The following is a 26550-nucleotide window of genomic DNA, read 5'->3' as shown; positions in this document are numbered from 1 at the left end:
AAAAAGGTTGGTGACCCCTGTTTTAGAGGATCTAAGGGTGTCTACAGGAGGCATTCTAGGCAACTTTTGCGATGGATCAATTTTTAGGAATCACCCTTTTTTCAGTGTTGCAGAAAAAAAATTGCAGATACAGTTATACAATGATGAATTTGAGGTTTTGAATTGTTTGGGGTCTAAGAAGTTGAAACACAAAATATTGACTTTTTATTTTGTTATTGTAAATCTACCCCCAAAGTACAGATCACAACTACAGCACATTCATGTTGCTATCATTGTGAGACACAAGTTTGTGCAGAAATATGGATATGAATCAGTTCTGAGACCACTGATAGCTGACTTGTTGAAACTCCAAGTTGACGGGTTGACCATCAATATTAACAGCGAACAACATACAATCAAAGGGGCACTCGTATCTATAGTGTCCGACAATCTTTCTGCTTACTCTTTGGCTGGATTCTTTACTTGTTTCAGCAGTGGAAGAATTTGCTGGCATTGTCTGTGCCGCCATGAGGCGTTAGCAGTCCACACAGCTGAAAATTCCTGTGTACTACGTACACCTGCTGTTCATAAATGTCATGTGGACCATCCTGATAGACAGGCTTATGGTGTGTTAGGACCCTGTCCATTTCATGTCATTCCTCACTGTCAAGTCAAAGTACAGAGCAGCACAAACACCACTGATTTGTAGAGCACACTCCAGGCCTGAAAGGGCAACAGTGAGAGCTGAGGGCTGAACATCTCCACCTGCTTCCAACAAATTGGTGCGATTGGATTCACCTGTTCACCTGCTCAGAGCACATGGTCAAAATGTTTGAGCTTCAGTCAGTCAGCCCTTTGACATGCTGCTAAGAGGAAGGAAGACAGCTCCTATTTGGACTCAGAAGACGCAACTGGTGAGGAAACCAAGGGAAAGAAGTGCTTGTTTGCTTGTTTTGTATTGAGGAGAAAGTTTAAAAAAGATAATTTCACTGATGTTTACAAAATTGTTTAAGTTGACTGAAAGTAAATTTAAAAAAGTATCAGTAATGTTTAGGTTTATTCTTATAATTAGGATGGATTGTTTAAATTTAATTTCATTCATATTGTTGGAAATGTTTAAATTTATTCTTAAACCTAGGCCCTATCAGTGGAAATTAATTTGGTTGGATTGATTTAAAAGAAAAGCAAAGCATGTATTATGTTGTATGTTTATGAAACACTAATGTGTTTTTTTTTCTGTTTGATTAAGGTTATCAACCTATCTACTATTCCCCTATCTACTATTCAACCCCAACTATTCACCTATTCTGCTATTCAGCTATTCAACCATCCCACTATTCAACTATTCATTCTGTTCATCCATTCATTTACATCGATAACCCACTTTATTTTACTGCTTCAAATCAAACCTCAATAAATCACAAGGAAAAAGGATCGAGTTGTCCCTTTGAGACCTTCTTGAGTCCAACTAGCCCTTTCAAGTTTGGGCGTAGCTGTGACAAACCTGAAGAACTTGACACGCACTTTGTGGTTTCTGAGAAGTTTCCCCCAGATATCATGCATGATGTTCTGGAAGGCACCGTTCCACACAATTAAGTTGCTATTGCAAAAGTTTCAAGGGGAGAAAATTGTAACCCTCCACAAGTTCAATACTCAATTGAACAAACTTTGCTTTGGCCAGAATGACAAGAAGCATAAGCCTGTGCCTCTAAAAGAATCAGTTCTCCGTGATGCAGCTCTGCCAGGGAAAGCAATAGAAAAGTGGACTGTCTTTCGCCTCTTTCCTCTAATGATTGGTGGATTTGTTCCCAAAGACAGCCCTCACTGGCATCTGTACCTGCTTCTGCTGAACATTTGTGACATCATCTTAGCCCCACAAATCAAACTCAGTTGGCTTGGGTACCTGTCCTCCCTCATCTCTGAATTTCTGGCAGAGCTCCAGCTCCTTTTTCCTGGCAAATTTACCCCCAAAACCCACTATTTTGTCCACTATCCACGACTCATTCATGAATTTGGGCCTCTCAGAGCACATTGGTGCATTCGGTTTGAAGCCAAACATTTGTATTTCAAGCATCTATCATCTGTTGTATGCAACTTCCAGAACATTTCATTAACACTTGCTAAAAGGTATCAAATGCACCAGTGTTACGATATACAGAAAGGCACGGCCACTGCTGTGGCACCTGATGCATGTAGAGAAGTACCTCTATCCAAACTACAAGCACTGAAAGAAGTGATCACTTCTGGGGACATTCCAAATGAAACAGTCTGGAAGACTGAAAAAATTGTAATAGACAGTACCACATATAAAGTTGGAGATTTATTTGTACTTTATGTGGTTCATGGGGAAGAGGTCCCAATTTTTGTAAAAGTCCTCCATATTGTTAAGTATCGGGGTCAGTGGCTGGCTTGTGGACTTATCTATACATCAACACATTTTGAGGAGCACCTTCATGCGTACTGTGTCCAAAACACAAGGAAGTGGGTTGCCTTCAAACCAGGGGATGAAGCAGATTTCCATCCACTAGATGCATATACAGATGTTAATGACAACCTGTTCATCACTCTGCACCACAAGCCACTAGGCCATGGCGTCCTAGAAGACTGACACAGAGTGAGCAAAACACAACACTACATAAAATAATGACATTTGTTTTCTTTTCTTAGCAAATAATAATTTATATTTCTTTTGCTTCGAAGAGAATGACATTGATGGAGCGACCCTTACATTACTAACAGAGGATGACGGAGAGATTGTTCCCCTCAATAAAAAGACAAGCTCAGTTCCTTAGGTGCCTTCAGGACCTGAAGTCATTTTCATCGTCGTTGTCATCTTTGTCTTCATCTTCAACAACAACAACAGATGAAACCAGGTAAAATGCTGTGAATATACTGCTATTCTAGTCATTTGCTGGAAGAAACTATGTCTCAGTACTAGTTCCAGTAAGTTCAGTGCTACTTCACAAAGCTCAGCCTAACACATGTCTGTATCTTTCCATATTTCAGACCTCATGATGAGCAAACAGCTAGTGCTTCACTGCAGTTTGTTTTCCCCAAAACCCTAAGGGATGCACTTGATGCAAAGGATCAAGAGCTTCTGGCCCCTCAGAGAACCAAGATTAAATCTGTTCTTATACAAGCTCTATATGACACCCTCAGCAACAAAACTATGTAGGTTCCTTTATAATTCTTACGGACAATTACTGCACATTGTAGCTTTTAGTTGAGATTATAAGCCACTTTTTACATTGGGGATGCCTGCAGACATATCAGAATACATACCTATCTTAGGTTTACTGTTGCTACTCTCACTCGGAGCCTCCACTGATGTGTAATCTTGCTATAGTATGTACAAACATACCCCCCCCCCCCCCCAAAAAAAAAAAGTATCCCTCAGCCAAACAATATACGGAGATTTTAAGCCGGTTCACACGCAAGTATCCCTTCATGCGGGAGAAAGTTGGTTCAGGACATGTGAGTAAGCACAAAATTAGAGAGTATATGTTCACATTCAGCTCCATTGTAAGGATATAGCTACTGTAACTCCCCTGTCTTGGTTGCAGGATGCTTTACGTGAGTCTTTAAAAAACAAATTCAAAAAGGAAAGGCGACCCCTTATTGGTGACTCAATGGTGCAACAAATGCGTGCAAAATTTGCTGTGGCAGGATCTGGAAGGAAGCGTAGTTTTCCGGGTCAACCAAGCCAGCTTCTCCACATCAACAGGCCCACTGTATGTATGAGTAATATGGTGCTATGATATTTGAGTCTTTGGAAACATATGGAAGAATCATCCTATCTTTAATCAAGTGTGTGGATTTTCAGTTTGAGAGCATGGTTTCATTCCTCTTCAGTGATACAGCTCCTTTTCATGTTCAGATTTATTCTCCTCGTGCTCACATTTTGTGCTAGCACTGAGATGTCTGCTCTGACCAGTGATGAATTATATTGTAAACTATTTTTGTTATGGCAGCTCTCACAGATACTTCATACTGTCTTGTCCAGCAGGGGAAACTTTGCTTGTCCTCTCAATCCTGACTCCACTGGTGAATGGCCTCTGACCATCGCTCTCTGTCATGCAGTGGCTCCTGGTCAAACAATAAAATACCTGTCAAAGCTCTGCTGAGAGCTGCCATAACAAAATAGGTTACAATATATCTGTACAATTAATCTTAAATCATCCTAAAAAGGTTATCGTAGTTATTTTAATGAAATATTATAGTATATATTGTCAATGTTAGAAGGAGCTTTAACGTTGTCGGTAGCTGCCTTGCGGTCGCCATCCAGCTCGTCTTTGGAGGGATGGGTGGGCTGGTGAGCACCATGGATCTAATACATCCATGTTGAGCACACACTAATGTGCGGGTAGGAGGAGCAGGGAGACCGGGCTTGAGCTTGGTCTCCAACATAGTGGTAGCAGAAAGATAAGACGAAGGTTACAGAGGATGATTCTTCCATATTATATAACTTTTTAAAAAAAAAATGTACACCATCTTAATGGTTACCTCTTACTATATTGCTTGTCATTTTTCTTGAATGCATGTAGGCTCAGGAGAGTGAAGAATGTAGAGAGGATGAAAGGAGAATTGAAGCTCACATCAATGAAATGTCTACAGAGATGCTTAAGGTACACCCAGATCTGAACTCTTTAAAGGAGAGAATGAGATGAACCTATGCATACCGAAAGACCTTCATGGCAACTGCCAAGGCAGAGGAAATCATCGAAAAGTTTCCCGCACTGAAGCTTCCTAAAATAGTTGGTATCTTCAAGCATTGAATTGACCATATTTAATTGTATGTGTATTTCATTTATGATCAAGTATTTTGAGATGACACTTTTTATCCCTCACAGCTTCTGTGGGAGATGAAGGAGCAATTCCTTGTAGAAGCTGATCGCAGAATGGTCACAGAGCTGGATCGAATGGCAACGAAGATGGTTCAAAGAGCATCTGTGTGTGACCTAAAGGACTGCTGCCAGAGGGCAATCAATGCCTGCCTGGATGATTCAGTAAGACGAGGTATCTAGGCCTATATGTGTATCTATAGGAGCCACAATCTGTATTTCTGAAAACAAAAAATATCACAGAATAATTTTATTTCCTCAGGACTCATTAGGGATGCAGCAATTCTACTGCTGCCTTCCATTTTCAGAGAGGACTCATCCTTTCTATACACTCTACTGGAGGTAAATACTGCATTTAAGGTCAAGATTTAGGAATTGGCATTATCCATATTATGGCAACATTGAGTCATTTTGCTGTTTTCACAGCAGGTTTTATTTACTGACATGTATCTGTTTTTATTGCATAGGAGCCAAACGTGCCTACTCCAGCAATCATGCTCCATAACACACACGAGGGGAACCCTTTGCAGGTGCAAAGGATAACCCTATATCTGGATGGTATACAGGTTTTGACTGAGGGCAGCAGCATGGACATATCATATGCTATGAGTGCATTAATGTCACTCTATTTTGTTTTTGCTGTCCAGTACCCAAAGGAACTGAGAAAAACTTATTTTCATTGAAAGATTTGTGTTGGGGATCAAGGACCACAGTGTTGTACCCATTTCAGTGAAGAGACTATACAACTGTGTCGGAAGTGGGGAGTAGTGAGTAGATGTGTTGCAGCATGGGATTTCATGCTTTATGTTCTTGTTAATGGTCAAATTCCTGCTGCTGCCCTTTGTTTGTACATATTGATAAAAAAATATCCCTTATTTAATAAATATTTTGGACCAATACATTTTGTTTGATTTTGGCATAGTGACGTCTCTAGATTTCCATTATTGTTACAATACGTAACATTTTGAGTACTTGTTACACAACACTGAAAAGTATTTCAACATTATTTAAATCAATGTGAAAACTTTGGGATTCCCTCACTTTCTCATGATTCTGTTCCACTGTCACAATTAGTACATACCGTATGTACACTGATTCTTTTCATTGGACCATGCATTATTTTGTTTGTAGATAGCTTACAATAAGGCGCAGTAAATGCAGTAAGTGCACCTTGGATTGATTGAACTAAAACTATTTTGTGTCTCTTTCTGCCATGTCACCATTGCTGGAGATTTATTAACACAAATTCACCTACTGAGGACAGCATGATGTGTCTGGCCTGTCATGTTGCTGATTACACTGGACCTATGCTGACTTTTGACCTGTTCTCCCCTGGGACTTACACAGCCTCTCCTGTTTTGTTGGACTATCTTTAAATGTTTTTCTCATTAAAATGTTTTGAATGTTTGTTCAATGTCAACATGATAAATGACCACACTATAATATGAACTAAACTGATCTGTAGAATACAATATGGTTCTTTATAGAACCCTCAGAAGACAAGACGGTTATCGGTGAAAACCTTTGAAAAGGGATGTTTTTAGAACCCCCTGTGTCAGGTCTAGATGAAACCCTTGAAACATGAAAGAGTTCTTAGTGGAACTCCCTGTGTGGGTTCTAGATGAAACCCTTGACAAACTAAAGGGTTCTTAGTGGAACTCCCTGCATGGGTTCTAGATGAAACCCTTGACAAACGAAAGGGTTCTTAGTGGAACTCCCTGTGTGGGTTCTAGATGAAACCCTTGAAATACGAAAGGGTTCTTAGTGGAACTCTCTGCATGGGTTCTTAGTGGAACTCCCTGCGTGGGTTCTAGATGAAACCCTTGAAATACAAAAGGGTTCTTAGTGGAACTCCCTGTGTGGGTTCTAGATGAAACCCTTGAAATACGAAAGGGTTCTTAGTGGAACTCCCTGTGTGGGTTCTAGATGAAACCCTTGAAATACGAAAGGGTTCCTAGTGGTACTCCCTGTGTGGGTTCTAGATGAAACCCTTGAAATACGAAAGGGTTCCTAGTGGTACTCCCTGTGTGGGTTCTGGATGAAACCCTTAAAACATGAAAGGGTTCTTAGTGGAACTCCCTGCATGGGTTCTAGATTAAACCCTTGAAACATGAAAGGGTTCTTATTGGAACTCCCTGCATGGGTTCTAGATGAAACCCTTGACAAATGAAAGGGTTCTTAGTGGAACTCCCTGCGTGGGTTCTTTGTAGAACCTCTCATGGGGGGTTCTGGGTGGAACCTTACACACACAGTTCTAGGTATAACCCTTCATGTTGGTTTCTAGGTAGAACCCTCCAAAAGGGTTCCAGGTGGAACCTTTATAAAAAGGTTCTACCTGGAGCCAAAAAGGGTTCTCCTATGAGGACTAGCCGAAGAATCTTATATGGTCCTACTTAGCACTTTTATTTCTAAGAGTGTACAGATAGAGCCAGTAATGATGTGATTGTGGAGCTATTGACTAGTACAGGGGTCGGCAACCCAAAATATTGAAAGAGCCATCCATCCATTTGCTTATCGGACCAAAAATACAACAACAAAAAAATCTTGTCCGGAGCCGCAAAAAATGTAAAGCCTTACTGTATATAAGTGTTAAAATGAAGGCAACACATGATGTAAGTGTCTATATTAGCTATATTAGACTACTATAAAAATGAATGTGTGTTGCAGGGTGATACAAATCTTCGTTGACAGAAATGTTGACATGTAATATTTATTCTACACAATTTTGAAACATTGGAAAACATTACTAAAACGGAGGCTTTTCAGAGTGTGATAACTCCTGGAAATGACTGACTTAGAATGTCCAAAGGTAAAGATGTGTGTGTTTAAGTTGCAGGAAACGGAAACTACAAAAAAAAGAGCTCAAATATACCTCAAATACGAGGCTTAATGATGCATTATGTACATACAGCTAGCATAAATAGCACATTAGCATCGACTAGCTTGCAGTCATGCAGTGACCAAATAAGTCTGATTAGCACTCCGCACAAGTCAATAACATCCACAAAGCTCACCTTTGTGGATTCACGCACAGCATAAAACGTTAGATGGACAAATAGAGACAAAGAAGGAGTGGCATAAAACACACCTTTCTGTGGCAGCATCAAGGAAAGTTGTATATGTAAACAAACTACGGTCCGTTCAAAGACTTCCGAAATCAAGACAAAATGGCGCACGCCCAATACTCTCATCCATTTTCGAAAAAGCTCCAGGGAGCCACTAGGGCGCTAAAGAGCCGCTTGCTGCTCAAGAGCCGCACGTTGCCGACCCCTGGACTAGTAGGACAGTCAGGGATTGGTTTACTGTGCTGCATTTGGCACAGGCTGGATCAGATGTTGGCATTGTGATGTGTTAATCCCTGGAAGATTACCTACTGTTTCACAGTTCACACCCGTTAGCACGCAACTTCTCTGTACGTTTCCTTCCTGTAATCCACTTTACTATTCCCAATACAGAGCCAAAATCTTCACATCTGTGGATTTAATGCTTTTTCCATTATTTATTCCAGTGTTTTTCAACTACTGTTCCACGGCACACGTGAGATACAGTCTGGTGTGCCGTGAGAGATGATCTAATTTCACCTATTTGGGTTGTTGTTGAGTGTCGGTGCTGTCTAGAGCTCGGCAGAGTAACCGTGTAATACTCTTCCATATCAGTAAGTGGCAGCCGCTAGCTAATTGCTTTGTAAATGTCGGGAACAGCGGGAGGCCGTGTGCAGGTAAAAAGGTATCTAATGCTTAAACCAAAAAATAACAAAAGGTGAGTGCTCCTAAGAGAAGGCATTAAAGCTTAGGGATGGCCATGCAGAACAAAACTAAAACTGAACTGGCGACAAAGTAAACAAAAACAGAATGCTGGATAACAGCAAATAAGACTTACAGCGTGTGGAGCAGCAGACGGCGTCCACAAAGTACAACCGGACATGACATGACAATCAACAATGTCCCCACAAAGAAGGATAAAAACAACTGAAATATTCTTGATTGCTAAAACAAAGTAGATGCGGGAAATATTGCTCAAAGGAAGACATTAAACTGCTACAGGAAAATACCAAAAAAAGAGAAAAAGTCACCAAAATAGAAGTGCAAGACAAGAACTAAAACACTACACACAGAAAAACAGCAAAACACTCAAAATAAGACATGGCGTGATGTGACAGGTTGTGACAGTACACCTATTTTGAGACAAGCGCTATAGTGATGCATGCTTGATTATGGTTTAAAGTCATATCCAACAATTGCAACGACTTTTTACTGTCAAATGAGTTACGTTTTTTAATGATTTCTGCTGGTGGTGTGCCTTCGGATTTTTTCAACGCAAAAAATGTGCCTCCGCTCAAAAAGGGTTGAAAAACACAAATCTATTCCATAGTAACAATCCAGATATACAGCATGTCTTTTATTAGAAAACAGTAGGTGGTTAGACAGGCTGCTGTGTAAACATCCAGTCAGACAGGTAAAGCAGAAGTATCAAAATATAACAGTTTAACTACAGTAGTAAGAGTATAAATGTGTGCCAGGTGATACCGTTTAGTCTCACGTAAGCCTGAGGCCATTAATTTGCAGTGTTTGTCTGTGACTCCTGTAACCAAACTATTGTGTGTGCGTGCGTTGGGTTGAGGTTTGGAGGAGTGCAATCTAATCACAGCAGGGCAAACACAAGCATGTGGTTGTGAAAACATTCCCACAGCGGATTTGAGAGCAAACCGGTGGACATTGTTTTTTTTAAGTGTCGCTCAGCAGTTGTGTGTGAAGGCCAGATAATGACATTGTCGCAAGAAATGCCTGTTCTGTACTGTAATATCATGCATGCCCTTCATTCGTCCTGCTGAGTGAGCAACCATCTCTGGTCATCCCCGGATGACCAGAGAGGTCAAAATCCTGTTGAAGGAGAGAAATAGTGCTTTCAGAAATGGAGACGAGGCCCTCTACAAGGCGTCAAGAATCTCTTTGGACAAAAGCATTAAGAGGGCTAAAGCGATTAACAAGCATAAGATTGAGGGTCACTTCAGCAGTATTAACACAAGGCAGATGTGGCAAGGGGTCCAACACATCACCAACTACAAAACCAGCAACTGCGCCGCAGCCGGCGGGGACGCTTCATCAGCTGAGGAGTTAAAACCACTTCTTCGCTCGTTTTGAGGTGGAGACACCGGAGGCGTCACCACAGCCACAGCAACATCCTCAGGTGCAGGGGGTCAGGCGCACACTGCGAGCTGTAAACCCAAGGAAAGCGGCGGGACCAGATGGCATGACAGGAAGGGTTTTGAAGGACTGTGCGGACCAACTGGCAAATGTCTTTACTAAGATATTCAATCAGTCCCTATCACAGGGCGTGATTCCACCTTGCCTAAAGTCCCCCACAATAATCCCCCTGCCAAAGAAAGTAAACGCCAGCAGCCCAAATTACTACCGCCAGTAGCTCCTACACCAACCATCATGAAGTGTTTTGAGAAACTGGTCCGAAGCCATATCACCGCTATCATACCACCTACACTCGACCCTCACCAGTTTGCATATAGAGCAAACCGATCTACAGAGAATGCCATAGCAAAAGCAGTCCATTCCACACTTACACATCTGACCTACGGCATCTCCGTGTGGTTTTCTAGCTACACGGTGGCAGAGAGAAAGAGATTACAGGGGGTCATAAACACGGCCCAGAGGATCACTACATGTCCTCTTACATCTCTAGAGGAGCTGTATAAGAGACACTGCAACAGGAGAGCAAACAGCATCCTCAGGGACTTATCCCCCCCAGGTCACCACTGGCTTGAACTCTTGCCCTCAGAGAGGCGCTATAAGACCATCAAAGCAAGGACAATTAGATTGAAAAACAGTTTCTATCATAGAGCTGTTATTGCCTTAAACTCTGCACGTACCTGAACACTCACCACTTTATTAACTTGCTTACCTCTGATAAGAGATCTACTGTGCAATATGTTTTTAACATTTCATTATGTTTTTACATTTTAAGTTGTTTTATTATTGTTTGTTGTCTTAAGACTATTTAATGTAGGTTGTTTTAAAAGCACTGAGCTGGATTGCTGTCCGATTTCATTGTTTCCATACAATGACAATAAAGGTATTCTGATTCTGAACATCATGGCTGGTCAGTGCATGTCCACTGGAAGGCCCTTGAATCTGCAGATTAAATGCAAGTATGTCCCCTAGTGGTTGTAAGCAGTTTAAACCCAACATACAGCTGGGATAGGCTCCAGCACCCCTGCGACCCTGTAAGGGACAAGCGGTAGAAGATGGATGGATGATATTCCTTCTACTGCTTTTATTATTTCAAGAAAGTCAATGATACATTTTTGTGTGGATCATAATTCACCTTTGTTGAGCCACACAGCTAAGTTTCAAAATGTGGCTGTGCTTTGCAAACCTGAACAACCAAAAAAAAAGTGTTATCGTCATTGCAAAAGTTAAACAGTCTGCTGGCCTCGAAGTGTATATTGTTAATCGTATCACACTCCATGCAGCCTAGGAGAACGTCTTGCCAAAGTAAGGTTGCAACCTGTTTGACAGTGTAAACACCGGAAAACACGTAATAGTTGTATTTAGGGATTTTATAACTCCCAACTGCAAAATGGAAATGTTACATTAAAATTTTGTTTGGGAAAATCTACTTTCAAAATTGTTCTCCTACACTGATTAAAACTCAAACATGAATATGGGTATTATGTTAAATGTTTTATTTTCACTCATCTCCACATTATCTTATACTAAACACACATTTTTTTTAAGTCAACTCTTTTGCTTTGTTTAACAAAAAACAATTGTGTAGACAAGACATAATAAAAGTCCGCACTAGAACTGTAAAATTGTCGTAAACGGATGGCCACAGCCACAAATAGTCAAATTATTATCTTTGTAAAGGCAGAATTTTGGATGCCGCTCTTGTATTGGATCACATTAATGTGAATTATTGAAAGTTAATTACACTAATACAACAAGAAAGTAAAATACAGGGAAAATAAGTTTTGAGATTGTTTTAACACTAAAACTGATTGGCATGATGTATATGTCCAGACAATAAGAGTACTTTGATACAATGGGCTGTTGGAAGCACAATCCTCACAGAATGCTCCACATGATTTCTGGGTATGTGTACAAAGATGAATAATAATTATGATGTAGTTCAGTGTCACCTAAAAGTCTCCAATCGTGAATGTTGAGAATATTGAGCAAGATACGTACCGTAAGCCTTACCTGCTCCTAATGTTGCATTATCACTGCTACATTTCCGTTCATTGCAACAGACCTCACTTACATACAGTACTCTACATACGTTTTGTATCAGGTTGGAGCCTGTGTGTATTGAAGAAGTCCAGAACACGTAATAGTTCATTTTGTCTTTTTCCTCCTATTCTCTTTGTTACTATATTTGACATCAACTGCGCTCTCCTCGATAAGCCCCTTGGTCTGTCCTTTAGACCACTCCCTCTGGAGCTGCTGCAACATCTCAGACGTCAGCAGTCCGTCTCGCACCAAACGGTTAGTCAGCGTGCTGTCCATTGTCTGTCCAGAGTCTCTTTGAGAGCTTGAAGTTCTTCTGACTCGTGGTGTATCTTTTGTGGCGCCACCGTGCCCACTGGGGACTGTTCCTGAGAGCGTGCTGGTAATTGTCGGGTCGGTGGCTCTGATGAGACGCGTGATATTCCGTACTCCCTCTTGGATGATGTTGTCGAGTTCCCGCTGAATTTCCCGAATTAATGCGGTGTCGGGAAACATGTCCATGAAACGGTAACTAGAAGAGAAACAATGCTGAGGGTTAGAACAATGAAGGAAACAGCCAATGTAAGACAATATTACCTTAATTGCTGTAATTATAGGCACTGCGTTTATACAACTAAACAAAAAAAAGTTAATTGCAAGTGTCAGCATTTTTAAAACTTATGAATAAATATACCATTATAAATGAAAAAACTTAAAAGGGAACTGAACTTTTTTTGGAATTTTGCCTATCGTTCACAATCATTATGAAAGAGATGAAGACGGATGCATTTTTTTTTTAATGCATTCTAACTTGTAAATAAAAGTCTCCTTACAACGCAGCCAATGGGAGGTCCTCTATTCCACCCATAAAACCCAATAAATAACCACCCAAAAAGCTCCAACAATATTTTATTTAGATTTTGTGACTTCAATATTGACCAAGTATTAGTGATATTGTTATTATAAGCGCTAACGCAGACCAACTATTTATAGCGGCGCCGTGATCACGAACTTGTGTGGCTATGTTGACATGATCAAGTGGTCAGCTGCTTTCTCGCTTCACTGCTTGTGGAAGTTTATTATAGATAATAAATCATGACTCTCACCTGCATAGTAGAAGGATGGGGATGTAATCCGACAAGTTGGTACACTTTGACCAATATAGAACCAGAAATGGCACCCCCCCTCCATTTCTTCGCGAGGATTATGAGTCATTCTTCATCTAAACGGTAATATAACAAGATTCTATCAATTGGCATCCTAATGACAATAGACATTGTACAGTAAGTGTGGTTTTATTATTTTTGTTGGCTCTTATGTAGTCTGCAGTGAGTTTTAATCAGTGATGTAGTTGGAAATAAAAAGCAAAAATCTTGATGTTTTTTTTTTAATTAATGCGCCGGGTATTCCTAAAATGATCAAAATACATAAATACTAAATGTTGTTATGAATGTGCCCGTCACTACATTACATATATACTTACAACATGTATATAAAACCTTAATGGATGTGTTTGGATGTTGGTTAAGCTTTATAGGCAGAATAGAGCAGCTCTCATAGGTTCCATTGTAAGCTGACTTTTGATCATATTTATTTAGTATTTACAATGCATAAAAATGAAAAACATATGTGTTCTTGTCTTACTTAAGGATTGTGAATGATAGTGGAAAATCCCCCAAAAGTACAGTTCCCCTTTCATTTTTACACATTAAAAATGATTTAGAGCAGGGGTGTCAAACGTACGGCCCGAGGGCTGGATCAGGTTTTATCCGGCCCGTGGGATGAGTTTGCTAAGTATAAAAATTAACCTGAAATTTTTGAATGAAAGAAACGGATGTTCTAAATGTGTCCACTGGATGTCGCAATAGCAATTATTTGTGTCTTTGTAGATGATGCAACATATATACAAAATAAACCACATGATGTTAGTACATCAGTCGAGGAAAATTATCAAAATACATGAATTACATCCTGTAATTTGATTTTGATATAATTTTTTCTTCTTGATAAATTAAAAATGAACACCAATGAGTTGAATGATGAACATTATCAAATAATTTATTTAGAAAATATGAATAACGACAAATAAATAATAAACCTCAACAAGTGTAAAAAAAACAAAAAACATGATTTGTACATTTTCAGAATGTGCTTGTTCTATTTTTAAACAAAGAAAACAATCTGAAGTTGTCTATATTTTTTAATTATCGCGCCGTGATTTTACCAGTTCGGCCCCCATGGTAGTAGATTTTTCTCCATGTGGCCCCCAATCTAAAATGAGTTTGACACCCCTGATTTAGAGTCCAGGAAATATCTTTATTTTACCACACGGTAAAATGAGCAAGTATATGGCACAACACAGTGGCAACAGAATCAATGTTTTAATAGAAAACTGCTTATCCAGGATGAATATTACTAATAACTTTATTGTAAACAATAGTACATAAAGTGGAACAACAGCTGAGAGAGGCAACCAACATTATAAAGTGCGTGTAGAGTTAGATAAAGCGGACTATCCGTGATACTCCAAAGCCGCTATTGCCAACTTGTGGAGTTAGTAAAAAAAAAACTGTTTTTGTACAGAACGCCACTACAATAGTTTAAAACAAATAAAGTGCACTTTTGTGCATGATGTCACACAAGATATTTCAATAACTGTCAAATAAAAATGAGCTGCATAATAGGAAATCAAGTAGTGTATGTGCTTCGCTATGAGGTAGGTTCCTGCGGACATTATCTCCTGTTGTTGACTAGTTTTTTCATACGGTGTTGATCTGGAAATGGTGGCTAGGGCATTTTGTTGGTGTGGCACCGAACGGAGATGTTGACATGCAGAGTTTCAAACACTCTTCATTCTCGAGTGGTTGACTTTTCAAATGATGCTACACATTAGCAGTGCTGCTACTTTTTGTAGCAACGCTTTTGCCGCACACTTGACATATTATGGTTGTCTGTTCGACATCTTGCCGCTTGAAGCCAAACCACCGCCAGACGATGGACCCCGTGCTGTTTTTCTTGGGAATTAATTCTTCCTTCATTTGTTACCAGATTCGCATCTTCTCTCTCTCGTATTACCACTCCCACCGCACCGCTAGCATCACAGCTAACGTTACCCATGTCGCTACCTCTCTGCTCCGCGAGGGCGTATGATGTTGCACATGTGACAGTATGTGACGTATGTAAGAAGGTGCGCTTGTTTTATGTCTCTGTGAGAAGGAGAGACAAGAAAGAGTGAGAAAAGCCTGTAGTCTAATGCCCGCAGCTAAAAGCAACTGCGTGAGAACGTATAACTCGAATATCACGATATAGTCATTTTCTATATCGCACAGAGACAAACCCGCGATATATCGAGTATATTCGATATATCGCCCAGCCCTACAAGGATGCATTTGAGTTAGGAGTACCCTAACTTCTGGTTGAAGTAGTGACAGTCCTCAGCTAAAGATCAACATAATGCTGCCTTCCAACCACCGCAACTGAGAAAGTTAGTGCTAAGGAGAGCAGCAAGAAGAAAAAGCGGACACCCACCGAATAAAAAAAACAAAAACCATGCACAACTCTCAAGCAGATTCCAGCCTTCGCACCATGACAACATCCAAACTGCAGACATTCATCCATGAAAATACGGAGATGCTGCCAAAAGGTGTGCCCGACGTGTTTAAGTTTTTTCTATCTCCTGACTTTACAAACTGTAAAATTGACCATTACCCTTACTTACTGAGGCTGAAGCAGACATACAGTACATATCGGTGGCTGTCAACCCTGACCTCTCTGGTCCATCCTTATACATTTTTGTGTGCAACATAAACAACAACGGTTCCAGTCATTACACAACGGAGAAGCAGCCTGAAGAAGACAGTAGTAAGTCTGCTCCCCAAGATAAATGCTGTACAATATTATTAAATTTCAGTAAATTACTGTGGTTGTTCTATTGTAGTGTTTTTCAACAATATTTGTTAGCTAAAAGTTTTTTTCCTTATAAAAAGGCATCTTTGTGATTTAGGGCTATATAAATAAACATTGATTGATTGATTGATTGATCTTAGGTGTTGAATGGTGGTTGTTTTGGGGGGTCGAGCACCAAATAAATCGATTTCAATTAATTTCAATGATGGCTCATTTGAGATAGAAGTGATTTTAAGTTATGAGCTCGGTCATGGAACCAATCGAGCTCATAACTTGAGATACTACTGTATATAACAGTGTCCTGACCATTGGGCCATGAGGACCCCTTTGAGGGCAAAAAATATCTGTTTCTCAGCTGGACTGCCGCGGTATTTAGTTGTAATCGATTTTTCCACCATTTGTAGCAGTAATGACAATCTCAAACAGAAGAAGTCTAGCGCTAAAGTCATAGAAAAGTTTTTGATGTGCAAAAATTATGACTAAAGTGGTGAAACTGTATTTCCATTTGCACTTAAATATTATTGACAATTTAGTTAAGAAACATATTCATTATCAATTTAGTGGATTTATTTTATTATTAACATGTCCAGCGTAGGGCTGCAACAACTAATCGATTAAATCAATAAAAATCAATTATAAAAATAGTTGGCGATTAATTTAGTCATCGATTCGTTGGATCTATGCTATGCGCATGCGCAGAGGCTACTTTGTATTTTTTTTAATTTGTTATAAACCTTTATTTATAAACTGCAACATTTACAAACAGCTGAGAAACAATAATCAAAATAGGTACGGTGCCAGTATGCAGTTTTTTTTTCAATAAAATACTGGAAAGGATAGAAATGTAGTTTGTCTCTTTTATCCGATTATTAATCGAAGTAATAATCGACAGATTAATCGATTATCAAATTAGTTGTTAGTTGCAGCCCTAGTCCAGAGTGTATCCTGCCTTCCGCCAGAGTGAAGTCATCCACCCCCCACCCCAATTAGTATGCAGTATATTTGGTTAGTACTTATTTTTCTAATCAGCCTGACCAAAGTCTAATTTTTATGTGCTAAAAAAATAATAATCTTTGTGATTAACACATGGTTTTAACTCATTTGACAAGGTTGTAAACTGTAAGTAGGTTTTAGATAGAATTGTTGACCCCAAATAAAATCAAGAGTAAGATTACTCATTCAGTGTCCCTCTGTAGTGGAAACTAAGTCAAAAAGGTTAAGAACCCCTGGTTTATATATAATATGTTAAAATAATGACCCATGTTTAAAAAAATCAAACACTAAATGTAATTTTGAGGTTAATTGTCACTTTATATTTAAAAAATATCTAAATAAACACTAATTATGCTATAAATTAACTTCTAGCATGACCAAAGGAAAATGTGTTGTACTGTTTGTACAGGTTTGTGAAAATATTTTTTCAGTTTTTATTTCCATATATGAAGCAAATTATTCAGTCAAATAGTTATTTGTTGCATTGGTTCCATTTCAAACACTGTTCAAGCCGTGCAGCCTCAAATATGTATCAACTTCTCATAATAATTTATTGTAAGTAGTTATAGTCTAAATAACAGCATTACCTTAACCAGAGGTATAGATCCAACACATCATGAACCGCCTCCAGGTGAACCAGATCCTTGATGTTTTTGGGCGGGGCCACAGGCCAGTTGACATGGCGACAGACCCACTCAAACGTTAAAGGCTCATCTCGGCTGAACTGACGTGCAAACTATGGGACAAGCAAGGACAAGAATGAAAGCAGCAATAAAAGAAGACCGATAATAACTTTCAAGTAGTCCCAATGAATATTCTCATTCATGCAGTTCTTATATTTTCAGGGCATTCAATCATTTAAATTGGAAACATCTGTTTAATAAAAGTCTATGAGCATTAAAGGCCTACTGAAATGAATTTTTTGTATTTAAACGGGGATAGCAGATCTATTCTATGTGTCATACTTGATCATTTCGCGATATTGCCATATTTTTGCTGAAAGGATTTAGTATAGAACAACGACGATAAAGATTGCAACTTTTGGTATCTGATAAAAAAAAGGCTTGCCCCTACCGGAAGTAGCGTGACGTAGTCAGTTGAACATATACGCAAAGTTCCCTATTGTTTACAATGATGGCCGCATGAAGTGAGAGAGATTCGGACCGAGAAAGCGACAATTTCCCCATTAATTTGAGCGAGGATGAAAGATTTGTGGATGAGTAAAGTGCAAGTGAAGGACTAGTGGGGAGTTGAAGCTATTCAGATAGGGAAGATGCTGTGAGAGCCGGGGGTGACCTGATATTCAGCTGGGAATGACTACAACAGTAAATAAACACAAGACATATATATACTCTATTAGCCACAACACAACCAGGCTTATATTTAATATGCCACAAATTAATCCTGCATAAAAACACCTGCGTGTTTGTTACGCTAGCTCCTAGCTCCTCTGCTAGCTCCTAGCTCCATAGAACACGCCAATACAATTCAAACACCTGATCAACACACACAATCACTCAGCCCAAAAGACCGTTCACCTAACCCAAGGTTCATAAAGCTTATATATTTTTAAAAAGTTACGTACGTGACGCGCACATACGGTCAAGCTATCAAATGTTTAGCAGCCAAGGCTGCATACTCACGGTACCTGATATTCAGCTGGGAATGACTACAACAGTAAATAAACACAAGACATATATATACTCTATTAGCCACAACACAACCAGGCTTATATTTAATATGCCACAAATTAATCCTGCATAAAAACACCTGCGTGTTTGTTACGCTAGCTCCTAGCTCCTCTGCTAGCTCCTAGCTCCATAGAACACGCCAATACAATTCAAACACCTGATCAACACACACAATCACTCAGCCCAAAAGACCGTTCACCTAACCCAAGGTTCATAAAGCTTATATATTTTTAAAAAGTTACGTACGTGACGCGCACATACGGTCAAGCTATGACATGTTTAGCAGCCAAGGCTGCATACTCACGGTACCTGATATTCAGCTGGGAATGACTACAACAGTAAATAAACACAAGACATATATATACTCTATTAGCCACAACACAACCAGGCTTATATTTAATATGCCACAAATTAATCCTGCATAAAAACACCTGCGTGTTTGTTATGCTAGCTCCTAGCTCCTATGCTAGCTCCTAGCTCCATAGAACACGCCAATACAATTCAAACACCTGATCAACACACACAATCACTCAGCCCAAAAGACCGTTCACCTAACCCAAGGTTCATAAAGCTTATATATTTTAAAAAAGTTACGTACATACGCAAAAAAAAGTTGCGCACATACGGTCAAGCGATCAAATGTTTAGAAGCCAAAGCTGCATACTCACAGTAGCACGTCTGCGTCTTTGTCATCCAAATCAAAGTAATCCTGGTAAGAGTCTGTGTTGTCCCAGTTCTCTACAGGTGTCTGTGTATCGAAGTCAAAAGTCCTCCTGGTTAGAGTCTCTGTTATCCGAGTTCTTCCATCTTGACTGCATCTTTCGGGAATGTAAACAAAGAAGCGCCGGCTGTGTACTGTTGTTGCTGACTACGTTCGAAAAATACGTCCATTTCGCACCGACAGCTTTCTTCTTTGCTTGCTCAGCTTCCTTCTCCATAATGCAATGAACATGATTGCAACAGATTCACGAACACAGATGTCCAGAATACTGTGGAATTATGAAATGAAAACAGAGCTTTTTCGTATTGGCTTCAATGTGGAAGGCATACCCGTGTTCGCCGGGCTACGTCACGCGCATACGTCATCCTCAGAGGCGTTTCGAACCGGAAGTTTAGCGGCAAATTTAAAATGTCACTTTATAAGTTAACCCGGCCGTATTGGCATGTGTTATAATGTTAAGATTTCATCATTGATATATAAACTATCAGTCTGCGTGGTCGGTAGTAGTGGGTTTCAGTAGGCCTTTAACTGATGAAGTCTGCTAAGATGATTGGCGAAACATCTTCTAAGACAAACTGAAAAGTCTAGTTTTGATTGATTAAATGCCCTGGGATTACAAGTAGTGTTACTTACACAACAGTAAAAATGTTTTTGAAAAAGGATTGAAGGGAGACAAGTTTGCTACCTTCAAGAAGGATGTGCACACGAAAGGTTGCTTCTTGTTAATGGGAGCCGTGCAGAAAACGTAGCGAGACCTCAGGTTGAGCGGGATGTGTTGAATCATGTCAGCCAGGAACTTAAAATCGTCGATGTTGCAGACAAAATAGAGACCGTCCACTTGGGAGAGGCTGACAAAAATGTCCTAAGACAAGGAGAGAGAGGCTGCCAGCTTTAATATGTACAGTGATTACATAGTTACTGTGGGATCTCGGTTTTTGTTAAAAATCAAATTTTATAAAAACTGTTTTTGCAATAATGCAAATCCAATTAATCAATTCCATACACCCAAAAATGTTACTACAAAAATAATTATAGTTTTACATGCAGACAATGCATATGAATGACAAAGGAAATGGATACATGAACATTTAACATGACTTTTACCTTTACTGAAGACTCTTGATGGCGAGAGAGGAGGGGATGGGGACTAGAGTTACAGTGCCAGTGTGGTGCTTTCAGTGGCACTCTTGAAACACTAACTAAGGCTTTCATTGACTTTGGCTAGACTATTACCATTATACTATAACTTTCTTTGGCTCTGTGGAGAGTTCATTTGCAGCACAAAGACTGAGTCAACAACCTGTTTAATCGAAATAAAACCGAGACATTGTATGGAAACCGAGACATATTTTTGGGGCGCAAGAGTGTCTTTATTTAGAAAAGTCCCTCTTTTAGGTAATTATTGTCTTTTTGTCCTGTGACACTTGCTCCTGTTGTACTCACAATAAGGTTGGAGAGAGTAGCATCAGGTAGATGATAGGCAAACATCTCAATCTGCTCTGCAGTAGGATGAAGACCTGCAGTCTGAGAAGAAAAGTATTTGTTGTTATTGTAGACAGGGTTCACACAACTTTGTGTGTGTGTGTGTGTGTGTGTGTGTGTGCGCGCGCATGCGTATACGTTTACCTCAATTGGGTCAACTGCGTGACTGAGTATCTCTTTCAGGACTGGAAGATGATCTCTGTGCATGGTGGTCACTTCTCCCTCTTTGAACTTGGAGGAGAATCTGGATGAGAAAATAACTAAATAACCTGACAAAATATCACCAAAAAAAATTACATTAAGAGGGGACGGACCTCCCAGCACGACCACCAATCTGCAGAGCTTGTGACGTGCTGATGGTCTCCAAATGCTTTTCCCCTTTCTCGTTGACGTTTGGCTTCATGAGACTGTTGAAGATGATGCGTTTTATGCTCCTGGAAAACAGATATAAGTCCAATTAGTCACAATTACACTTCCAGATTGGAGTTCCTCTATGTGTGTGTGTGTGTGTTTAGGCTGGCACTTACAAATTAAGACCCATCCCAATAGCATCTGTTGCTACCATGATCTTGCAGGGATCATCAGGGTCATTAAACTTCTTAGCCTGGGACAATTTGGTGCCTGAAAAAACGAGTTTCATTTTAATAAATAAAGCAAGAATACAAATTACAGCTTTCCCTCACCACCTACTTCCTGTTTTTTGTAGACATGTAGTATAAACACCTATTTCATAACAGCAGCTATCTCCCGCATGCAGCAATGAAGCCTTTGTCTATGTGACATCAAACACTATTAGCTGATGGCAAACCAATCACTGAACACTGGATTCTCTGTCCTGGTAGCTGATTGGCTCAACCACATCGAGCCTACACGTTGCTTCACCCCCATGTACTGGAGCGCTACTGTGTGTTTAGTTGAAGTCCTACGGTACAACTTCGTCTAAATCTTCTGCGCCTTCTAAGGCTTCTGGAACAGATTCTGCGCCCCAAAGAAAGCTGCTTACCATCCTCATAGCTATGCTGAAAGAAGATAGCTTAGCTAGAAGTTACTATTTACTTGCTGCCATTACAATATCAATGAATCTTCCAATCGCTACCTAAATGAGGAAAAGATCATAAGGATTTAAAAAAGACAACTTGGTTCCTCACTTGGAAGATATGACTGTCACCATCATCATGGGCCACATGATGGTCCATGTTTAATGTGAAGCGGTGTATGTAAAATGTGCATTTATGAATGACAGGGCGACTTAACGTATCCCTAACCGTTTCCTGCTCCATCATTGATCAGAATTTAGTGACAAACCTTCCCAATGCAGTCATACTGGCCTCCGCAGTGCACACTGTCAGTACTTGTCACATAATGTGATGGAACAACAATCGAATCCAGGTCACATTAGATAGTTGGAAATAATTATACCTGTATGTTTGCATAATCTTGAAATTGGTATTTTACACTAAAAATAATTATTAAACATTTATTTCCCCATAAAATCATTTTAGTACAAAACATGCATCAAATAAAATTAAAGTTTGATTAAAAAAACTTTAAAATTGTTGCACATGAAAAAAAAAGTGTGAAAAACAATCGGAGGGATGGGGCCTACGAATACAATTATTTTTAGGACCCTAATTTAGCAATAGAAGCTTGACATGTTAACACACTGACCTGGAGGTAAACTGCCATAAATGACAGCACATTCCAACCCTCTGGCTTCAATCTGTCTGCTTATGGAGTAGATGTCGTTTTTACTGAAGCACACGATGCAATCTCCTGGTCTCAAGTTGTCTAAAGACTCCACGGCGTGGTCCAGGATGGAGAATGGTGTCAGGCGCTGGTAAGTGTGCACCTGGCAGTGACAATCACAAGTACTTTGCTAAATGCTGAATTTTTGATACAACTTTTGCATTAATGTTGATGGTATGGCCGGTAAACTTAAAGTACTTATCAAATTTTTTTTTAATGCTAAATACTGGTATCATATGTTGAGGTGGGGGAAATAATTGATTTTTAGATGCATCGCAATTCGGACATGGACGATTATAATATCGATTGGTAAACATCAATAACCGATAATCGATTTATTTATTGTGAATAAAGTAATGCAGGCAGTTCTAAAATTTGCCTGACTGCAGCGAGCCCCCTCACCGAGAGATCCGACCAGCTCCTTTATTTTAGGGCACTTATGTTCCAGTTTTGCACACATTACCATTAATTTAATAAATATGAGTACTAACTTGACTGTTTATTACAAATGCTGTGTTTGTTTTTTTAAACTTGCAAGTGATAAACACTTATTTAGTTAAACAAAAATAAATGTAAAACTGCACCAATATACACTACTGTTCAAAGTTTGGGGTCACATTGAAATGTCCTTATTTTTGAAGGAAAAGCACTGTACTTTTCAATGAAGATAACTTTAAACTAGTCTTAACTTTAAAGAAATACACTCTATACATTGCTAGAGTGGTAAATGACTATTCTAGCTGCAAATGTCTGGTTTTTGGTGCAATATCTACATAGGTGTATAGAGGCCCATTTCCAGCAACTATCACTCCAGTGTTCTAATGGTACAATGTGTTTGCTCATTGGCTCAGAAGGCTAATTGATGATTAGAAAACCCTTGTGCAATCATGTTCACACATCTGAAAACAGTTTAGCTCGTTACAGAAGCTACAAAACTGACCTTCCTTTGAGCAGATTGAGTTTCTGGAGCATCACATTTCTGGGGTCAATTAAACGCTCAAAATGGCCAGAAAAAGATAACTTTCATCTGAAACTCGACAGTCTATTCTTGTTCTTAGAAATGAAGGCTATTCCACAAAATTGTTTGGTTGACCCCCAACTTTTGAACGGTAGTGTATATAAATTATAGATGCATCAATAAACGATTTAGAATCATACTGGAATTGTGAGGTGCCCAAAGATTCCCACCTCTAATCATATGTGTATATATTGTATCTAATGATGTATTTATGTAATAGTTAGAGTTAGAGTTTATTTCGAACATGCAAGCATTCAACATGATACATCACAATTTCCAGTTTCTCTTTTCAACATGTTCGAAAAGGAGTAGGAAGAAGCAGAGCTTATTTAATCCTACCCCTTTTCTTTACATAACAGTTGCTGAAACTTTTTTATTCACTTCCTGTTCTCAATTTATTCACAATAAACTCCATAGGTAATCACAATAAAAATAAATAAATAAATAATAGTAAGAATTTAATAATAATAATTGGTGAAGAAAGTCATATTTCATATGATGAGATAAGTAAGATTACTTTAAGAATGAATGAATGAATGGATGAAATAAATTGAAAATGTTTGTCATGGTTCTTCTTCTTTGTACTTTGTAAACACTTTAAGTTTGAAGAGTTTCTTGAAGTGGATCATATTAGTACATTGTTTGATTGCTTTGCTTAATCCATTCCATAATTTAATTCCACATACTGATATACTGAAGGTCTTAAGTGTTGTACGTGCGTACAAATGTTTTAAATTACATTTTTCTCTAAGATTATATTTCTCCTCTTTTTTTGAGAAGAATTGTTGTATATTCTTGGGTAGCAGGTTATAGTTTGCTTTGTGCATAATTTTAGCTGTTTGCAAATTCACTATGTCGTGGAATTTCAGTATCTTTGATTCAATAAATAAAGGATTTGTATGTTCTCTATATCCAACATTATGTATTATTCTAACTGATCTTTTTTGTAACACCGTTAATGAAGTGTACTTTTGTAATTATTTCCCCATATTTCTACACAGTAGCTCAGATATGGTAACACTAGTGAGCAGTATAGACTATGAAGTGATTTTTTGTCTAGAACATGTTTTGCTTTATTCATTATTGACGTGTTTCTTGCTACTTTATGTTGTATATTTTTTACGTGAGATTTCCAGTTCAATTTATCATCAATCATTATACCTAGAAATTTGGTTTCATTTACTCTTTCAATTTCTATTCCGTCTATTTGTATTTGTGTTTGACTTTCTCTTCTACTATTACCAAATAGCATTATTTTAGTTTTACTAAGATTCAACGATAGTCTGTTTTTGTCAAACCATCTTTTTAATTTGTTAATTTCTTCTGTTATTATTTGTATTATCTCCTGTGTGTTCTCTCCTGAACAAAACGCTGTTGTATCATCCGCAAATAATACTAACTTTAAATCTTTTGTAACTTTACAAATGTCATTTATATAGAGATTGAATAATTTAGGTCCTAATATTGATCCCTGAGGTACACCACAGGATATATTTAGCGTTGTAGACATGTGTTCGCCTAGCTTCACGTATTGTTTCCTGTTCGTTAGATAACTTCTTATCCAGTTTAAGACTAACCCTCTGATGCCATATCGTTCTAGTTTTTTGATTAAAATATTGTGATTAATTGTGTCAAATGCTTTAGTTAGATCCATAAAAACTGCTGCTGCACATTTTTTACTGTCTATTGCATTGGTAATTTCTTCTGTAATTTCAATTAAAGCCATTGAAGTTGAGACATTAGCTTTGTATCCATATTGGTTCTCTTCGAGTATTCTATTTTTATTTATGAAACTCTCTAATCTGTTATTAAACAGTTTTTCAATGATTTTAGAAAATTGTGGAAGTAGAGAAACAGGTCTATAATTTGTAAATTGATGTTTATCTCCAGTCTTATAAATTGGTGCAACTTTAGCTATTTTCATTTTGTTTGGGAATGTACCTGTTTGAAATGATAGGTTACTAATATACATTAATGGTCCTGAGATCTCTTCTATAACCTTTTTTATCGTTTCCATATCAATTCCATTACAATCAGTTGAAGTCTTAGATTTACATTTTTTCACGATTGTAACTATTTCCTCCTGTGTCACATTACTGAGGAACATGGAGTTGGGATTTCGCTCTATGGTATCATTATAGTCCTCAATTGGAACTGGGTCTGGAATCCTTTCTTCCAATTTTGGTCCAATATTTACAAAATAATTATTGAAGCTTTCAACTACTTCCTTTATGTTGTCATTGTTTTTATTTCCGTCTAAAAAGTATTGAGGGTAGTCCCTCTTTGTGCCATTTTTAATAATGCTATTGAGGATGCCCCATGTTGCTCTCATATTATTTTTGTTCCTGTCCAATAATTCACTGTAATATTCTTTTCTACATGATCGTAGTATTTCTGCTAACTTGTTTTTATACTTTTTGTACTTAATTTCTGCCTCTATAGTTCTTTGTGCTATAAATTCTCTATATAGTGTATTCTTCTTCTTACAAGCATTTTTTAATCCTTTTGTCATCCATGGTTGATTATTCTTTCTGTTTATTACTAAGTTGTATCCATGGACAATGTTTGTCATAAAGTATTATGAACTTGTTTAAGAAATGTTCATATGCTTCATCAACCTCTTTTTCATTGTACACATTGTCCCAATCTTGCTTTTGTAGCTCAATTTTGAAAGCAGTCATCCTCTTCTCTGTGCACAGTCTTCGAAATGTCCTTTTGTCTTCCATTTTCTTCTTGTAGTGTCCATCATATATTATAAAAACTGGCAGATGATCACTAACGTCTGTTATAAGTAGACCACTTGTAGTGTTATTGTCAAACTCATTGGTAAAAATATTATCAATAAGCGTGGCACAGTGTGCTGTGATTCTACTTGGCTTTGTGATTTTTGGATATAAACTGATGCTGTACATTGTATCAATGAAGTCAACAATAGACTTTTGCTTGTTAGGGT

The 26550-nt window shown here is 38.5% G+C and overlaps 3 protein-coding genes across 5 annotated transcripts in view; 2 read left to right on the top strand and 1 right to left on the bottom strand.

Annotated features, from left to right (window-relative positions):
* Positions 1-659: 659 nt before the first annotated feature.
* Positions 660-3320, top strand: LOC133663165 (uncharacterized). 2 transcript variants are annotated; one of them, XM_062067446.1, is made up of 4 exons: positions 846-893; positions 1229-2593; positions 2680-2852; positions 2986-3320. In XM_062067446.1, the coding sequence occupies exon 2, from the start codon at positions 1541-1543 to the stop codon at positions 2585-2587; it is 1047 nt and encodes a 348-aa protein (XP_061923430.1). In that variant the 5' UTR covers positions 846-893; positions 1229-1540; the 3' UTR covers positions 2588-2593; positions 2680-2852; positions 2986-3320. The 2 variants fall into 2 exon arrangements, with proteins under 2 accessions (XP_061923420.1, XP_061923430.1); XM_062067436.1 differs by having other exon boundaries at positions 660-2593.
* Positions 3321-3385: 65 nt separating this feature from the next.
* Positions 3386-6069, top strand: LOC133663158 (uncharacterized). Its single transcript, XM_062067423.1, has 6 exons — positions 3386-3453; positions 3543-3710; positions 4524-4604; positions 4830-4995; positions 5083-5162; positions 5288-6069. The coding sequence occupies exons 1-6, from the start codon at positions 3427-3429 to the stop codon at positions 5501-5503; spliced, it is 738 nt and encodes a 245-aa protein (XP_061923407.1). The 5' UTR covers positions 3386-3426; the 3' UTR covers positions 5504-6069.
* Positions 6070-11502: 5433 nt separating this feature from the next.
* supv3l1 (SUV3-like helicase) overlaps positions 11503-26550 on the bottom strand; it is a 65413-nt gene continuing 50365 nt past the window's right edge. For both annotated transcript variants that reach the window (XM_062025985.1, XM_062025992.1), the window contains 8 exons: positions 22502-22682; positions 21361-21454; positions 21148-21267; positions 20978-21077; positions 20795-20875; positions 20037-20213; positions 17527-17675; positions 11503-12572 (listed from right to left, as the gene is read on the bottom strand). In XM_062025985.1, coding sequence (XP_061881969.1) covers positions 12170-12572; positions 17527-17675; positions 20037-20213; positions 20795-20875; positions 20978-21077; positions 21148-21267; positions 21361-21454; positions 22502-22682 — 1305 coding nt within the window. In that variant the 3' untranslated portion in view covers positions 11503-12169. The remainder of the gene's footprint in view (positions 12573-17526; positions 17676-20036; positions 20214-20794; positions 20876-20977; positions 21078-21147; positions 21268-21360; positions 21455-22501; positions 22683-26550) is intronic.

The sequence above is a fragment of the Entelurus aequoreus genome, linkage group LG02 (assembly GCF_033978785.1).
Source record: "Entelurus aequoreus isolate RoL-2023_Sb linkage group LG02, RoL_Eaeq_v1.1, whole genome shotgun sequence".
NCBI lineage: Eukaryota > Metazoa > Chordata > Actinopteri > Syngnathiformes > Syngnathidae > Entelurus > Entelurus aequoreus.
The sequence above is the reverse complement of the archived record's forward strand: the minus strand, read 5'-3'. Positions and strand labels throughout refer to the sequence as shown.

Coding starts and splice junctions, on each gene's coding strand:
- LOC133663158 (XM_062067423.1), top strand. CDS start 3,427: ATGCGGGAGAAAGTTGGTTCAGGACAT. Junction 3,711..4,523: donor TCCACATCAACAGGCCCACT/GTATGTATGAGT, acceptor GAATGCATGTAG/GCTCAGGAGAGTGAAGAATG. Junction 4,996..5,082: donor GGATGATTCAGTAAGACGAG/GTATCTAGGCCT, acceptor TTATTTCCTCAG/GACTCATTAGGGATGCAGCA.
- LOC133663165 (XM_062067436.1), top strand. CDS start 1,541: ATGATGTTCTGGAAGGCACCGTTCCACACAATTAAGTTGCTATTGCAA.